Consider the following 19,273-nt stretch of genomic DNA (forward strand, 5'->3'; position numbering starts at 1 on the left):
TGCTTGGCACAATATCTTGGATAAAGAATTCTGTTTGAAGGTATTGCAAGTGGGTTTAGAGGCATACTATATGGGGAAACTGAACAAATAAAAAAAAAAAGGGACCAAGTAGAGTATTTTCCTCGACAAATTAGAGAGAAAAAGTAAGCAAGTTGAATTGCAATAATCAATTATCCTCCAGTCTTGCTTGCAGTTGTATGAGAGTTTAATATTATACCGAGGTATAATCTGCTGCAGTCACATAAGGTCCTTTCAAGTAAAAGGGTAAATGAATACATCCCTGCACTCGGCATCACCTCAAAGTTTATGAGTAGTGCAGGCTCAATTGAATGTTGCCATCCCAAGAATGAAATAGAAGGGCCTTGTCATCATATCGAGGCTTCTGCCAGAAAAGGGAAGAGAAAGACAGGATCTGGGGCAGAGACAAAAAGTAGCTTAAATAAAAATCTCAAAATGTACATCTTTCATTCACACTGTGCTAAATATCAGATAGTATCATCTTGCTGACATAAGGCTGATTCAGAAAAGCTTGGGACACTAGACGTAAATTCAGCATAACCTGATTTTTTTTATAGAAGACATTGTTCTTCTAGCCATCTAGCCATATTCATGTGAAAGCTGTGTTGGGATGCAGACTTCTTATACTGAGTTTTGATAGTAAAGTCATAACCCGCTACAACTTCAGAGAAGAATGTTGTGCCAGTGAGGAGTTTTGGATGGATTATCTTTTTTTTTCTTTCTGTACTGTGAACATAAGGAAATAGTAGTGGTGTCATAAGCACATTAACACTGCATTTTCTTGTGTAGGTAACTTTCAGATCTTAACTTTTAGATCTACGAGGTTTCATATTCCTTACTCAAAACTGCAGACAAACAAAACAAAACCATGTATGTTACACTGTTACAATGCTATGGTAATCTGTAGTTTTCAGGATTTTTATCTAAAGTTATGATATTTTTGAGGCACCTTTACCTAGCTAATGAATTAATTTCCTGATTTCCTTTTAAAAAGTGAAGTGCAGTATGTGAAATAGTAGGTGAATTTGGAAGGGCTCTGAACTTCCGCTGTTATGTTTGCAAACACACAAATGTTCATTTGATTCATTGAAGTCCTTTCGTGCAGGGCATCTGACCTGACATGGTGCGTCCTTCTCCTATGCTTCTGTAAACATATTCAGTCCTCATGTGACTCATTAAAAATGTATCCCCAGATTCAAGGAATTTCAGCAGATGCTTATCAGAAGAGCAGAATTCCTTCTGCTCGCTTTTGTATTTCTCTTGCCCATCAGTTCCAGGTCTATGCAGCCCGTAATTTGAAATATGAACAGAATCTTGCCTTCTCTTTCAATTATATGGAAACTATCCTTTTGGAGGATGAAAAAATTCTATCCCTGAATAGATATTGTGTGGTGGGGTATAATGAATGAACTCTTTAATCAAGAGCTATCTATTCTCCAAATATCTGAAAAAGATTGAATTCACTCTTACACGGCTGAACTCTCCAGGAGGACTTTCATAGTAATCAAGGGAGGGAAGGTGATGAAACAGGACAAAATTTAGACATAAATTAGGTTCACAATTTAAGTAATACTGGTTGTAAAATTTTGTTTTCATTAAGAAGAAATTGCCACTAAAAAGGGGGTAAATTCACAGTAAATACAGCAGTGTGAATTGTCAGAATGCTGCCAAATTGATCATGCACTCAACTGTAACAGCAAAAGATTTTCCCTAAATGAGTTTATAGCTCTTTCAGCGTAACATGATTACCATCCCCAGAGAATATGACAATGCCTTTTTGCAGGTGGTAGGATGTGGTACTGTTTTAGTTCATGAAAAAGACTTCTTTCAAGTATTTAAATAAGTACATAGCATTAAATGCTTAAATTTGTACTCAACTTTAACTTAATTTTACTGGAGAAATATGTCCATGACCATTCTCTGGGACTAGCCAGTATATGCACTAGTCAAGTCTATCCTCCAGAACAGAATAGTCTCATATTAAGTGCCTCTTGGCATGAGATGACTCCCGAAATGTGCTAGGGAGGTTCTGGGAGTGCAGCATCTGGCTTGAGGCATGAAAGTTACCAGGGATCACTCTAAAAATGTAATAGTATACATCATATTACAAAGCCTGGGACATGACCGAAAAATTGACCTTACATACCTAATTCCCACTGCCTGTATCTACCTTTGAAGATTCAGTCCCTAGTTTCACTAAAGGCAGATTTCAGAGAGATTTGAGCATTCCCCAGTCACTTTAAGGGCAGGCAAAGAAAGCATTTCTGTGGGTTTGAAAGCTGTGGCGTGCGTACACCCAAGCAAGGACAAGTCTTCTCATGTTCATGAGAGAGGGCTGAGGGATCTGTAACTTTCACTCATCTGTGGCTCCCAGAGGCTAATGCTGGCTCTGGAATTAGTTAATGGAAACTTGTCTATATTTGAGAGAGATATACGGGACCAAAAAACCTACTTGTGATTCCACGTACAATGTCGTGATGCTGACACTCATTAATAGTATGAGATAGGTCTATCCACAAGCTGCTACTTCTGAGATGTGTAGTTGTCTTGTGCATCCCTGCATGTTGTTTAGCACTTCTGTGAGTTATGCAGGTACGGCCGGATAAGCTTTCAATTAACTCACACAACAGACTTGCGTTGAGAGAAACGATGCCGTTAGACAGCCTGCCACCTGCTGCCATATCCCAGGCTGACTGAAAGAGTTGCGTGCCACTGAGGTTGCCTGAAGAGTGCACACAGATTGGTAAGTGTCTAAGAAAGGGATTTTAGAAGTTGGCCAGTGAGTGTGGTGCTGCCGTTGGCCTCCAAGAATGAAAAGCTCTGGCACCTGTGAGTCAGTTTTCAGATGCTGTCATGGAAAGCTCACCATGACAGTTCTGTGTGAGGACATAAGAAGGATCAAACTGGGTTAGACTAGGAGTCCATCTAGCCCTGTGGTCTGTCTCCAAGAGCAGACACAAGCAGATGCCAAAATACGTAGTATCATAGGCTGCCTAAAAATTGGTTTTTAATGGCTGTTTGGCTGCGTGCTTATTTGTGAGCAGCTTGTGTTTGAGCGAACAGTTGGGGAATGGTTGTTCTTTAGCAAAAACTGTTAGCTGTCATTCTCATGTTTAAAAAAATTTATCTGGACACTTGGGAAATATAGTCTTTGTAGGGGAGACATGAAGAAAAATATTGTGTGGAAGGAACTTAATGCAATTCTTACAAAATCAAGACAGTCTGAGGAAGAAGGACGAGGTCTGAAATGGGGTTAAAAGTGGAGCAGCAGTTGTTTTGGCGCAGAGGCTGGCTTTGTCTGCCATGTTTCTTCATGCAAGGTGTAAGGTTGAATTTATGTTTCTCTAAGGGTGTGCAAACGGTACATATTTATACTGCTGCATGGTGGAAAGAGATATGTATCAGAAATAAATATTTTAGACATTTCCTAAGGATATGAGGCCTAAATGATTACTTTCTCTCCTTCTCTGTCTGTCTCTACCTGTGTTTCCCTTTTTGGCTGTCTCTTCCACACTTCATAACTTATCAGCGTATGATCCAATTTCACAGAGTGTTAGTAGATGCAAAGATAATATGTTCACATAATTTTCATCAAAATGGGGAACTAGATAGTTCAAATAGACCTGTAAAGTCTTCCTTTTGCAAGAAAACCTGACTTATGAATGTAAACCCTCCAGAGACATCAAGGAATCCACAAGAGAGAGCTATTATGAGTGTCCTGATTGTGAGAAAAGCTTTAATGACACCTAATTATATGCTAGAGAATCCAACCACAAGACTTGAATTAATAAAACTAGGCTTCATTGCTTCCTCTGCTAAAGGATCTTAAAAGAACTAAATGTCTATTAAGAGGATGAGGCTGGTGATGAACTTCACTGAGAGACTGCTGTGGAGAGGCATTGTTATGTTTAGTAAATAGAGTGAGGAAGAGCACCATGTTGTCTGAGTAAAAAATGGTGGTGGAGAGGGATGGCTTGAGAAACTTTTTAAAACCAGAATGCATTGTGAAGTAAAAGCTACAGAAGTAATTAGCTTCAGAGGAGATAACAAAGCTTATTAAGCATGTATTCTGCTGTCTTGGGGGGTGTAGTATCATACAACAGAGATATTACTGCAAGTATTAGAACAATGCAGTCAACAATGCCTTGAAATTAATGTTTCTGGACTTCACAAGCAATTTCAATTATATTATGCTAATAATTTAAATTGGGAAAACAAAAGTTATGTAGGCTTTTAGATAACATTAGGGTGCTGAGCTGGTAAATGAATGAAGGGAATTCTCCTGGAGTGGGAATAAGGGACTGAGAAACAGTTAAAGGAAGGTAATTGGGAAATGCCCTCAAACTGAAACAATCATCTATTGGGAGAACAATAAGAAATCACTATAGGAGCAGAGACAGAACTAATAAAGGTCTCTTTGGGGAGGAAGATGGAAAAGGGATCAATCGTTATAGGGAAGCACTATTGAAGCTGCTACTACCAAGCATCTCAAATACTGTGTAGCTGTCTAGTTGCTCAGATTCAGGAAGGATAAATCCCTCTTGAGAGATAAGAATATCAGGGCATGGCAAACACGATGTGAAAAGCGAATGGAAGAGCAAACTAAAAATGGAGAAGGGATGCAACACTATGAAAACCATCATGAGGGTAAACGTAAGGGAGAAAGAAAAGAATTTCTTCCCTCTTAAGATGAAGAGCAGCGCTCTCACAAGATGGGATGGGCTTCCATGAGAAGGAATAGTTTAATTAGTGAAGCACTGAGATTCCAGAGCATCCGAGCAGCTTCATAAGTAATTTTAAGCTTAAGTGTAAAGAGTATGCTCATGTTTGCTGCAAATTGCTAGTTCTGGGTGGTCTGGCCTAGAACATGTTCTTTCCAGTCCAGTCTTAAATCTTAGATATCAGGTTAGCCGCAACTGTAGAAAAAAGACAGAAAGCTACAGAGTAGAAAAACAATTGGAGGGAGAACACAGCTACCTCTTCAGTAAGGATATTAGCATTAAATGTTTCCCAAAACATCTAAATGTTTTACTGAAGACAAGTTGTAGATGCCTTAAAATGATTGTGCTGACAGTTTAAGAGAAGAGCCTCTGAGACATCTTTATTAACACTGTAGTCATCTGTAAAGTCAACTGCTTCATAATGGTATGCATTAATATCCACCACAAGGAGACGCTCCCAGGTGACTTAGTCACAGGTTTCATTATGGGATTAAGAAATTTAAAATACACATAAATCCTGTTTTCTGACTAAATTTCAGGGAGGATTCTAGAGACTTCCTGAGTGGAAAGATTCAGCAGATCCCTTGCAGAAGAAGTGCAATGGCTCGAAGTGATGTAGCTCAGGTGGTGGGACAGTGCAGGCAGGTGCTCACATTGCTCTACAGCTACGCTGTACAACAGCTGAGCCGGTTCATTCTGCTCATGACTGCACTGGGCTGTGCAAACGGCCCAGCTAGATAACGTGTAGCATGTCATTCATAAACTCTGACCCAGTTCTTTAACGTGGATGATGAAAGCATGAGTATTTATGCAAGGCACGAATTTGTCTGGAAAGTAAAGGCCCTAATTCTGCAAACGCTTGTGCAGACACTTTACTCAAGTGTGGAAGGAGTCTCAAAACCTTGTAAGTCTACAATTTGCATCACCAAGGAAAACCATTTTTATAAATGCTGAAAGGTCAGATTTATTTCACTAACTCTTTGATCTCCTTGGTTGAATGGGATTTGGAGCAGTGAGAATTATTATCATTATGGTGCACATTCCTGCATATTTTTGCTGATAAGATAGAGCTCATGAACCATGTTTTCATTTGTAAATACATGTTTGAGCCTTGCAAAAAAGGTAAATGAGCTCTGTCTTGCTGTACAATATGTTTATCTGTGAAAAGCATTCATCTTGAACACAAACTAAAATGTAATGCATCAGAGACATGTAAACTCACTACAAAGATTAAGGTTTGGTTCTGTAATTTTTGTAAGAAGTTTTGAGTGATAATATTAAGTGCCATTGCATTCAGAGCTAGTGGGAAAGAGGATGCTTTTTAATATCAAACAAATGGAAGATAAAAGAATTTTTCAGACATCCAACATGAAAGACATAAAAAAAGACGGAGACAAAGAAAGCTGCGCTTTTGAACACACTCTCTTGTTGACCTAGATCTCATATGGCCGATGGATGGCCTACAGCCTCAGTCCTGCTCGCCAGGCAGTGCTATCCAGCTCTCAGGAATGCTTGGAGATTCATCTGTACCTATTATTGCTGGGCAGCTTGTCCAGGGCGCTGGAGAGCTCTGTGGGTCCGTCTGGTGCTCTGTGCTAGCCAGAAGCCAGGCTGCTGGGTGCACTCAAGGGCTCTGCTGAGACAGAGATGATAAAACCTGCTGGACATGAGCTGGGCCTGTGCAGGCAGATGTCACTGTAGTAAATGGTATGTTATATCTAGCTGTATCTGTTTTATTCCCTATTAATCACGGAACCTTGGATAACAGCTGACTAAATGGTTATTCTGTGCTATTGGTCTGTCCCCTCAGTGTCACTTGCTGTCTTGGGCTCAAGACTCTAGTCTTGACTCTGGGCCTAGTACGGTATAACCGCATGACAGCTTGGAGATGTATAAGAATAAAAGGTTTCAAGGGTAAAACCACCACTCTGGATATAATTTACACATCCGGTTGATTGCATTACGATACATTTCGCTGACAAGCAGAACTAATTAAAAGCACCCGATTGCCTTGTTACATTTCATTTCAGTGCATTTATCAGTGAATTAAATCTAATTTAGTGACGATGAAGGGGCAGTGGCGTAAGGGTGTAGGGCTCAGTAGTTCAAGGTTACAGAGGCTTGAACAATTCTGGCTGGAAATAGATTTTTTTTTTGTTTCTGATGTCAAAATGCTGACAGAGAATGTAAAAATACAGAGTTGGTGTATAAGGAGAGGGCTTGATATGGCTCAGGAAACCAAGTGGACATAAGGTGGAGACAATGTCAACAAATGCCAGAAACTGTAATGGTGCTAATAACAAGACCAAACTGCTTAAAAACCAAAGTGAACTTCACAACTTGAGAGTATATGTCTGAAAGATGGAATCAGCTAGTAGATGATTGCTCCTACTGCAGGAATAACATGATTGTGGTATAGCAGCAAGTCTGTGACTGTACAGAAATTATTTAGAAACCTTTTGCGACAACTCTTCCATTTTGATTAACCACATCCCACTGAGTACGTGTTCTTCACACATGACAGAATTCAGATGGCAGAAGCCAAGAGAAGAATGAAAATGCAGTTGATGACATTTTCCTTGTTCAAGAGTCCTGTCATTGAAAAATAGCCTCCTTTGGGAAAAAGAAAGATCTTATAAAAAGTGTTTAAATTAGTATGCAGTTTCCCAAATTATTATTAATATTATTTTAGCTGTTACTGAAATCTTAAGTTTTTTATTAAAGGTGAAAATATTGAGAGTGATTTGATTTTTCATAAAAATATCAGTTAGAACATCACAAACAACTAATTTTGACTGAAAAAATTAAACCTGATAATTTTTCACCTCTCAACACAAGCACCTTTCCTTTCTTTTTCATTTTTCTGATGTGTTGTACATCAAAATCAATTGTAATAACAATTGTCATTGAACTGCTAGTTAGTATGCTATTTTTTTAATGTGATCTTAGGCAGGATTAACGAGGAACATACCCCGAGTAGGTGAGCTGAGTTACTTTTTTAAACTTGCGACTCGTTTACATTCATGCGCCTCTGTACACCTACATGTAGACATCTGCTCTGAGGTATCTTAAGCTACAGCCAGGTCTTTTGCCTAAAGGGTTGTTATCCTATCCAAAGACTTTATTGGAATTAAAATACATGTTGTGACAATATATTTCTAGAAAGGAAGTTGCTGTTTGTGGTGTGGTGAGCCAGGATGCAACCAGCTCATGGAGCCAGAAGTAGCATAACTGTCTGTCTTACCTTCTCTGTGAGCCTTGCTGAGAGGTGCTCGCCTGCTCTCAGACTCACACTGGCTGCACGTTTGGTTTGATGAACTGTTTTGTGCCAAAGGACCAGCCTGTGTAAAGCTTATGTGGGGCTTATTGCCTGTTTCACCATGTGAGGAATTTATGCCCACAGCAGCCTTATCATCTACAGATGTGGTTTCAGCATCTGTAAAAGCCCCTTATTGCTGGCAGTGTTAGAAACCCGCACACCTTCTATGCGTGACTGTTTTCTTTTAGGTTTCACTTCAGTGCTGTGCTTTCCGAAGCGGATCATTAGGTCGGCTGGTTCTGATGTTCAGGCGTGAAGACCTGGCTTTCCAAACACGCAAGGTTTTGTGGCCAGTAGGTTGTTGTATCCAGGGGGAGTTTGCAAGTGAGGGGAAGAAGAAACAGATCATTTCAGAAAAAGAAGTTGTGTGTTTTGTCATAGATTGAGCTTTTGATGTGGTATTTGAATGCAAGGAAACACAAATGAGAAGGGGGGAATGAAGGAAATGTGGCAGGGACTTCTTTCCCATGTACTATTGAAAAATCAGTCTACCTGTACTTGTCAGGAATGAGTTCAAGATGATGATGTTTCGTTTGAGAAAATGGCATAAACTAAATTTTTAAAGAAACTAGCAAAGTTTTATTAGCTCAAGGCGAAAGCTGATTTGCCTGTCTGATAGAAAAGAAAAGGATTTTTGAAGAGCCCCAATCCATTCTTCAGGCTGCACAGGAGCCAGACATAATATTCTGTCTTGGATAAACTTTGAGATCACTGGGACCAAATGCTCTGTTCTACTGGGTATACTGCATTATTTATTACATTTATTTCAGTGGCATCTATTTCAATTTATTGCATATGTATTTAAAAAGAAAACTGACAGCATTGTTAACCATTTGCTATTTTAGATACAGTTAAACTCTGCAAATGTAGGTTATTTGTACAGGAGATAAAGCAATGAAATATGAGCATGTAAATTACTACTCTACTCTTCTGAGAACTTTTAAAGATAATTTTTTTTGTTAAGGTTATATAGACCTAATAAAGCCCATTTTCCAGTAGCAAATATCTTGTATTTTTAGAGAAATCAAATGCTTGCTGAAAGTGCTGCATAATTGCATTGTAAAAACCAATGCAAAGTCACCTCAGTTGTAGTACCATACTGATTCAGCTGTGTTGCTTGCTGTACACAGCAAATTCTTGCAAGAGTCCATGTGAATTCAGTCTGACCTTGAACAATTACGAGGATTTCATGTGTAACAGCTTAAAAAGGACTAAAATTGTGTTTGTGAGATCCCAGCCAGAAGTCATGGGAATGACTAGCAACAATCTTTAGATCAGGCTTTTGATGAGAACTACTGCAAGAAAAAGAATTACATTAGACCTATGAAATAATAATCAAAGACTATAGTACACTTAGAATGTTCTCTTTTTATTTTAAATATACCTATTACAATAATTTTTAGGCTTATATAGAGCACTATTATTTACATAATTTAGTGTTTATCCTTTGGGGAGAATTCCAGTGCTCAATAAATAAGAGTCAGTGAGCTGCTTGTTAACCATCTTGGAATCAGAGTTCTGAAATATTAATTTCACATAAATGATGAAAGTCCTTGAAATGGTTACAGTTACCTGTAGTTTCATACAGTAGGTATCTTCTGGCTGCTGTCAAATTTTGCTGAAAACTCTGAACATAGTTATAGGTAATCAGAAGAAAGTTGAACAACAACATCAAACTAAAAAAATAGTGAAAAACATCAGTGGTTGAACCTCCACATTTTTCAGATGCATCTCAGGGTGATGATATTCTTCAAAGGGAACAAAAAACCAGCTTGGTAGAATCCCTGTTATAAAATGTCTAGGTCATGGGGCAAAATATACAATCACTAATAAATAAAAAATACAGCTTTTTACAAGATCTCCTTTTAACATGGCATCTTAAAATGTGCCTGCAGGTAAGAATGGTTTTCATTATTTTTATTAAAATTCATTTTTCCATGGTTACTATTTCTTACACATGAATTTATGCATTATAGATATACTATATAAAACACATAAAAATTAAATTGACAGTACAAGGAATATCATTAGCTGAGAACAAGAAGCAAGGGTTCCTATCAGATCCCACTCAATGCTATGCGTGTAAGCTCAAATAGACAAGAAGGGGACTTTGGTCCTGATCTTGTACTAAGAGGGTGAATGCGGTCTCATGTTTCTACATACAGAACTCACTATCTTTACTGAGATCATATCAGTCCTGTGTGTGTCAACCATCCCATTTTAATGTGACCCACCACAGAAAGCGGGTTTGAATCAGGACAAGCAGCTTGAGGGTTTTCCTCCTAGTTCCATCAATATATTTTGGAGGTCAAGTCCATGGCACATTATGTGAGTGGCTGAATATCTATGACATTCAGCTATGGCACCCAGTTTTGTTTCCACAGCATACAGAATGACAGAAGGGAATGCAGCTCATAACTATGAGGCATTTATCCTAGCAAAGTAACATTATCATCATTATCACGGGATAGAAACTCTCATTTATTGACAGTGTGTCTGCTTGTTCAACAAAACATCTTCGATTTCAGTAGCATTACATTTTGGCAAAGAATAGTTTCTGAATTATCTTTGTTACAGTTTTGAGTCTCTGGCACACTTAAGACACCCACCCACCTATTCAAACAATATTTTAAAGCAAAATTAATGTTTGATATAAAATAACAGCTGTGTTGTAAATGTGGAAAAATAGTCTACAAAAAATAAGTATAAAAGAGATCTCAGATTTATGAATGTGTTTCTTATAAACAAGTCCAGGTGACTAATCTGTGTGTTAGAAATGGCCCTTGGTAGGCTGTGTCACAACAGTACATCACATTTTTCACAATTTACAATAACACAGTTAGATTCACAATGTGATGACACCTTATATAAGAAAAATAGTATTTTACAAACTATACATTTGGCATCTATTTTTAGATTTTTTTCTGTTTCTTTTCCAGTTCCTTTTTTCTTTTTCCTTTTTTCTTTTCTTACAAAATAGTGCAAAATTACAGTGCGTTAATAGAAGATTTTGCAAATCCTAATACAAAGTCAATATATTTAACTGTTTTGTTCATTCACTGGAAACAGTTTGGCACATTAGGATTTTGTATAGATGGAAAAGCTTCTCACTTTCTTCATTTCAGTATATCCACTGAATCTTTAAAACATTAAATTGCACCAAGGGAGTTAACTTTCCAAACTTTTTAATCTCAGCTCTTAGAACGTGTGTGTTACAAAACAAAACAGCAATGGAAAATGCAGATTTTATGGTTAATTTATTTGCCAAACAGCATTTATCAGACTGGCTTTTCCTATCACATTATAAAGAAAAGAATTGATGGGAACATTTTTCATCTGGTGACTGCTAAAGTGTTTAGTTACAGATTCAAAGTTCTATGGGAAATTTATCCAAATGTTATATATATGTAAGTGTGGTTTACCATATATCTGTCAAATTTTGCTATCATGCATGACCCTGTATCTGGATCCAAACAGGCTGTATCAAGTCAGGGGGATAAGGTTTCATCAAAGCCTGTTTTCCGCTGGACTAATTCATATAAAGAATAACAAACAATTGCATTTGCTGCCAATTCGCAATGATTAAATGATTTTCCTACTAATTATTTACTTAGGAATGTTAATGAAGAGTTCCCCCATGTATGAATATTTCGTTTGTACAGACTGGCACCGTACTTCAAAAAAATGCCAATACTCTTACTACTTGGAACAGCAAAGTCTTCTGCGTAATCATAAACGGGCATGGTACAGGCTGCAGGAGTGAGAGCATCCTAAGCCACCCTGTGAGCATGCCGAGAAATGCTCAGAAGACGTCAGATGAGTCTCGGTTCAGTTCTTTGCCTCCTTGGCTAAAAGCAGGAATGAGAAACCTGACTGAGATTACCGAGTCATCTACTAGAGGTTCCCAAACAGCGATCTGTACCAACCTACTCATAATTCAGGCTATTAACCTGGAGGTGAAAGGCTCTCTGCCACATGAGCAAATCTCTGAACTATTCACTGCAGAGAGACTGTTGGTTTCAGTTAATTGCATAGAGAATACGGCAACGTAAAAGATTCCCAATTAATTACCTTTCCAATAGAGTAATGAAGTGACTTTTTCCAATATGAAAACTGCAGGGTGATGTCTCTAGGCCTAATTATTTCTCATGAGTTTGTGGTTTTATCATCTGTATCACTCTGTGGCATTTGTGCCATGAATTAAAATTACTACTGCATGGTTTATTTAATCAATTTCTTGGCATTTCTGTAGCTTTTATGAACATATCTAACCAGTATGAATTTTAAATTGATTCTCTAAAGGTAGAATTGTCTATAGCACTCGTTATCCAAGTATTAGAAAGGAAATATCCATGAATAAGAACGTTGTTTTTTACCCCAGACATTCCAGTCTAGGCTCATTCCTGTACTACTGGTATAGGAGTCTCCCAAATCACCTGCTGACTCCAATGGAAGATTTGCCTGAGCAAGGAGTGAAAGATGAAACTGAAATAACTATTTTGTATGAATCATATTGATGGATTTCTGACATGTAAAAATCACTTATATTAAAAACAAATAAACGAAAGAGAACTGTCAGCCAATATTAATGAAAAAGCCCACCAACTAGTAGATAAACAAATACTTATCCTGGACTCTTTCCTGAATAATGTGCTAGTTTTGACCAAGGAAACACTTGAATATTTGATTAACTTTCACCATTAGGTTTAAATAGGTCAGAAGGCTCCTTGTCAGCCTGCACAGACACAGCTCTTGTTCCCACTTTGCACACACCGTTGTTCACTCCCATCTAGACTGAAACAAATATTTACCTCCAAGAGGAAAATCAGGTATGTCTGAGAGTGACCCTCTCTAGGCACACTCAGTCCAGGTTACAAGGATGCACGCATGACCAGGTTTTATGCTTTCTTCCTAGGACAGTCCTCGAAAAACTATCTCAGCAATCCTCAGCTCCTCTCACCTCCTTATATCACATGCAAGTTCACTCACCCCGTGCAGCAGAGGGAGGCTGTAAGGTGCAGTGCCATTGCTGTGTGGTAGCGTGAAGCAACGGTGGCACATAGAGTGTGCTGAAGCAGAAGAGTGGGGCCAAGGCATACTGGATATACGCTAAGCCAGTTTTCAGTGTAGAGTAGCCACTCCACTCACAGGATGGGCAAAAGAAGCCACACAAATTGGCCTTTGTTGGCTACAGGCTGTGCTCTTCGGCACAATTCCCAAAGGCAATACAAAACATACTCTTTGAAGCCCCAGTGCATGAAAGCATTTAAGATGCTCTTAAATTTAAGCGTGTGCTTGAGTATCGTGGTCATATGCATGTGCTTAAGGTCTCTCTTGAATCAAGTCCAGAAAGTACTGTTGCATGAGGACATGAAGATTTACTTCAAAATCAAAAAAGAAAAGAAAGCAAGAATAAGGATTCTTGAATTCAGATAAGAACTATGACTAGCTTACTAACAGACTTCACTCTTCCCCATGAATGTTATATTTTAGCTAATAGAAGAGCTAATACAAGGCCAACAGGAGTCCCATGCTTGAATAATCTGCAACAGTTATTGGTTATTTAACTGAAGCTTGCTTGATTAGAGATGTGAGAAAATTACGTGGTGTTTGGTTTTTTCTTTTAATGCCCAATTTGAGAAACAGTAAGTAGCTGTTTACTGTGCTCAGTAGTGCCAATTTCCCATATCTAGCTCAGCCTGCATGTCCCCACATTCATGGTCTCTCAGTCCAACTTCCATTTTACTTGATCTGTTTCTTAAAAGAAAAATATGTTGCTGGCTGTGTCTCGCAAATTCTGTGGGCCTCTCTCCGGCTGCTTGTTCATTGTGACTACAGCCTTCTTGGGTGGTAAGAGGTATTCAAAGAAACTGGCAACCGGGATTCGCTGAGGGATGGAGATCTCATACTGAGCAAGACCTGCTGTGGTCACCGAGTGTCTGTGAAATGAAAAGAAAGCTCTGCTTTAGAAGGATCTGCTGCCAGTTGCGTCTGATGTGTGTTCACATTCACTGGGGTAGCAATCCACCTGCAGCCAGTATTTTATCTGGTTTGGGTCTTATTTTCCACCCAGAGAAAGGCAGTAATGTTGACAGCTCAGTGCATGACGGAGAGCCTAAAAGCATCCAAAAGAAGCCATTGTGAAAGAAAGAATAATGATTACTCACTGTCTTCAGTGACTGCCAAGTTAACTTGTGACAAGTGCATATGCAAGATTATTGTGGGCTGGCAAATAAAATAAACTGAATGCCTGAAATAAAACTGTTGAGAAAATAGTAAGAATTGGTGTGATTTCTCATCTTTCGTTTCTCTTTTCTTTTACAACTATCTTCTTTTGCCGGTGGTACCAAGGCTTAAATAATACAGTCTTCTCTGTTTTAACTAATTCCATGTCACTTGCCCTTCCATAATTAATTGGTTTTGCCTGTTCTCCTCCACAGCGATTTACTATTTGAGTCTATTTATGCTAGCTGTTCATGTAGGGTAGCCCACTGAAGGAGCACAGCCATCACAATGCTTAATGTTATATATAGACTGGGATCAATCTTCCGTGAGTCAGGTGTGTCAGTCTAGGTAGAGTGCCTTTACGCATGCATGGAGTCCAGATGTTTTACATCCATTGCTTTGCATCATTTACCACCTAGGCTGGACATGCCTGAAGATGCTTCATCTTCTGTCAGCAAAGCTCTTTATGGCCAGAACTGCTTAAGGCTCGATACCTGTAAATCACCTTAAAATCTTCATAAAATGGCTGGCTCACTTATGTTCCAGCCCACACACTTCAAGAATTTCAGTGAGGCATTAGGGTCATGTCTCTTGTTTAGGATTTTGTCATGATTTTTGGTCATTTCCATCTGCATTAGATTTGTCTACTGTTTTATTAATCTTTAACACAATTTTAGCAATTCATCCTGAATGCAAAGTATACAAGCCTTGTATGAAGAGAATAACTCTCTTTCCAGTTCCTGCAAAAGACTTTCAAATCACTTAAAATTCAGCACAAGATTACCCATGCTGACTGTATCCAGTACTCACAGAGGTAATGCCATTACTTACAGGCTTAAAATTCAGTTTATATTTAAAAACTTTCCTGTATATGCACTGATTGAGAATTATAGTAACAAGTCTTATTATTGTGCTTACTTGTTATTAACATAAGAAGTTATCGTCTGAATCTTGATGCCAAGAAACCAGTCTCATTTGACATAAGGCCTTGTAACACGCAGCACAACTCCCACTATCTGAAATGAGGAATGAAATAAGGGACTGTGCACGTTTACCAAGAGGTGAATGTACTTCCACTGAGATCAATGTAAAGAACTTCCAAATTCCAGCATCAAGGGCATCAGATTATCCAGCCGAAGCAGTGGCATATTCAGTGACTGAGAATTTCACAGCCTCCTGAAAACAAAAAGTACGATGTCCTGTAGGACAGACTGTAGGCAGTAGCCACTTGCCTTCAAAATGATAGAAATACTACTCATATTACATCCATGTCAGGACTTTGTTTTTATAAGACTGGGTTTCTTTATATTGCATTAATTTGCAAAGTAAGCTCATCTTGTTTTGTTCTGGAATGCTGGTGAGGTTAGGAGGTTCACAGTATATTGCCAACTAGTTTTTAAGGACAGCAATAAATAGTATAAATAAATATCTGATCAGAAAACAGCTTTTGAAGCCTATAACCTTTCCTTGGAGTTTCCTGTTCTAGAAATGTAACTACAATAGTCTTACAATCTTCTGCGTTTCTATTCCAGCCTGGGGTAAAAAAAGGTATCTGACAAATGACCTTATCTTTTGTTAAATGTTTATCATTGCTTATCCCTTATTCTCTTATTTCAGCAACGTTGTTGTCTGCAAGTTTAATCTTAAGTACTTGATCAACTACTTTCCTTGATCAAGGTCTTACACATCACATAAGCTGAAGTTTTTCCAGTTAAACTTTTTTTTTTTTAGTAGAAGGTGTGATTTGTAACTTTTTGACCTGAAAAACCAAGCTGATTGGCTTTCACTTGATACCAAAAGATATCCATACATTTATGTCATTAAACCAACCTTGTACATATGAATATATAGGGCAATCAGATATTTAAGACAGCTGAAAGAAAAAAGTAATAAAATCAAATGACGTGTTAAAAGCAGACATTTTAAACAATCATGACAATCATCCCCATTTTTGTATTTGCTATCAGAGCAAATTTAATACTTAAGAACCTATGTATATATTTAAATTTTGATAGCAACTGCTGCTCTTAAGAGTGCAAGAGTGCATTCGTTTATATCTTTCACATAAAATATTTTCAAAAAACAAAACTCATTAGCTTAATAACTTGAATGGTTGAATATGCCAGCCTGATAACTTATTTACTGAATTTCAGCATATTTCTTTCAGAAAATAAAGTTTGGTCATTTTGTTCCACATTTGTAAGCCACAACAAATTTTCCAGATACAATTACAGTTCAACAGATCTTTACAGAATTGAGGACAAAGTCACAACTATTCAAGAAATTATAGGAGAGAAATAGCTAAATTTTCTCAACAAGCTATTTATAAAAATCCATTATACCAGCTGATTTCAGTGCAGGAGGCTGATGTAATCAAATGCCTGTGTTAAAAATCTGTTTATCTCTGTATCAGTATAACACCACTTACAACCCTGGTTCCTGTAAACAATACTTGAGACACAATGAGACTTAAGGACATGCTACATTTAAATACACTAAAAAATTGGATGAATCTGGGCTTTGGTCACTAAGGTTGTTCATCTTTTCTACATCTGACTTCTTCATTCTTCTAAGGGTAAGAAAAGATATAATCCTAAAGTAATTTAATAGACCTATTTGTTAAGAAACATCTTATTTTTAGAAACAAAGACTGTCTACAATTGTAATACCTTTTAAAAACTGTATTTCTAGGTTCATCACCCTTCAAAAGGGATGCAATTGATCACACTGGAATAATGGTAGGTATTGAACTTTACTGTGTTCTTAAAATGTAAGATGAACCATAAAAAAATTTACTGTCTTTTAAATATTACACACATTTCAGACTGGAACAGCAAATTATGTTCTTAAAATTCTCTCTGGCATTTAAAACTTGTGTCCTGCTTTTCCAAAGAGGTTAAACAGTAAATGTAATGTTAGAAATAAAGAAAAAAGAAGTGTTAAAAATGACTACTTTAAGTGTACAACGGGGACATATTTCACAGAAAATGTGGAAAACCTTGTTTAAAAATTATAGTAAACAATCAAATATTTTTCAATGCACATAATTAGTATGTGCATTGTAATTTAAAACTGAGTATTGATTACTGCTGCTGCTGATCCTTTAAAATCTTTTACAAAATATAAATAGGATAGCCAAAAGAGGACAGCTGATAAACCATGACATAAGGTTCTCTTTTCCTTCTGTTTTTTTTTTTTTTTCTCTTTTCCTTCTTTTTTTTTTTCCTCTTTTCCTTTCCTCTCCACTTGGACCGAAGTTTCTTCTGGCTTCTTCAAAAAAGTGCACACGCACACGCACACACACACAAATTAATTCCAGAACCATGTTTCTAAATTTCCAATGGACTTGTATTCCTGGTGTCTTTTCACATGATCACAAGCAAGACATGCGTGTGATTCCCAGAACCTAGGAAGATGCACTGAGAAATCCTTCTTCCAGTTGAAATAACTAAGGTACATCTTGTTGTTTTTGTCAAGCATCAGAAGATATTCTGCCAGCTCTCTTGGGGAGAGAAAATCTTCCACGTGTATGAAAGAGTCTGCTGGAATGTAATTCTCATAGTTTTCTCTGGAAGGGCCCAGTACAACTGGTACTGATCCGGCCAGAAGAGCATTGTAAAGTTTCTCAGTAATGTAATCTTTGTGGATTGAATTTTCAAAGGAAAGGTAGAATTTGCAGGTGGAGATAGTTGGAATCAAGTTCTTATCATTGACGTAGTCTCCAAAGGCTTGTCCATAGGTATGGATTTCAATGTATTTGCTAAGCTCATTGTAATACTTGACTCGAGCGTGCTCAGGGTTCCAATTACTTACAACCCAACAGACCAAGTTTTCCTTACTTGGCACTTCAAATGTAAAGGAACTTGTACCGACCATCATGAAGCCATAAGGCACCTGAATATCTGAATCACGCCGATAAGTCAGGGTCAGGTTAAAGAGGTGTTCAATGCCACTCTTTTGTGGAGTATGAGTTGGAGACTCCAAGTTCATCCAAATCCATTTCTGGAATGGTGGCCTGGCTTGCTGAGGTAAATTAGTCAGATCCCAGCTAATGTCCCTGTGATGAATAAGAACAGCATGGGACCTGTTATATAGTGAGCGGTCAATAGTCAGATGGCACCCATGGATATTGAACATTGTTTGGCAGGATGTTAGATCGAATGTCTGACCAAATGGCCAAACCCAGATCAAAACAGTAGTCTCGTTAAGATTATCTGTTTTGGAAGAAAAGAAGCTCTTCATTTTCAAAACTGAGCTGGCTGATTCTATAGGACCAGAGATCCAGCTATTTGTTGGTTTGATATAAATTAGTATAAATGCCATGAAACAACCAAGGACAATGAAGATAATAAAAAATGGCCGGAAAATTCCTTTAGATGTCGATGTCATAATTTGTTCTGAGAAAAAAAAGAGAGGAAGAGAAAGAGAGAAAATAACATCAGGTATTAAATTACAGATATGTGTCCTGTTAAAGCAAGCAGACATCAGACAACAAAATGGGTAGAACTTCAATATCACTGAGCTGCAACCTGAGAAATTTCCTTTGAGTGGAGAGGGCATGGGTTCTTGCATGCTATTTATGACAAAGTATTGGATAATGCTGTTCTTCTCTTCACAATAACAACTAATTAACATAAATTAAATGAAGGATCTTAATGCATCTCATACTCAATCAGTATATATGTTGAAAAGTCCTTTTGCCTAGATCCTAGGCCTAGAGTTTAAGACACCCAAAACAGAAAAAATTACTCTTTGATTCTGTCCTTTTGTCTGTGTAAAGGAAAACATGCTGCAGATTCGGTCCATTCATATCTGAGTGTATATATATGTGTGGAGGTTATAGGATTAAAGGAATGAAAAAGGAAGGTACTGGAACTTTTAATTCTGTAATCAGTAAGATTGTTATAAAACTAGTTCATGCCTGATGGCTATGTGGGGATGAACATTCATGCCTTCTCCAGAGGACTTCTAAAATACCTAGGGAAGGAAA

The 19,273-nt window shown here is 37.7% G+C and overlaps 1 protein-coding gene across 5 annotated transcripts in view; it reads right to left on the minus strand.

Annotated features, from left to right (window-relative positions):
* Positions 1-9,412: 9,412 nt before the first annotated feature.
* Positions 9,413-19,273, minus strand: part of FUT9 (fucosyltransferase 9) — a 112,352-nt gene continuing 102,491 nt past the window's right edge. For all 5 annotated transcript variants that reach the window (XM_054195193.1, XM_054195191.1, XM_054195192.1 and 2 more), the window contains one exon: positions 9,413-18,680. In XM_054195193.1, coding sequence (XP_054051168.1) covers positions 17,593-18,672 — 1,080 coding nt within the window. In that variant the 5' untranslated portion in view covers positions 18,673-18,680 and the 3' untranslated portion in view covers positions 9,413-17,592. The remainder of the gene's footprint in view (positions 18,681-19,273) is intronic.

The sequence above is a fragment of the Rissa tridactyla genome, chromosome 3 (genome assembly GCF_028500815.1).
Source record: "Rissa tridactyla isolate bRisTri1 chromosome 3, bRisTri1.patW.cur.20221130, whole genome shotgun sequence".
In the NCBI taxonomy this organism is placed as follows: Eukaryota; Metazoa; Chordata; class Aves; order Charadriiformes; family Laridae; genus Rissa; species Rissa tridactyla.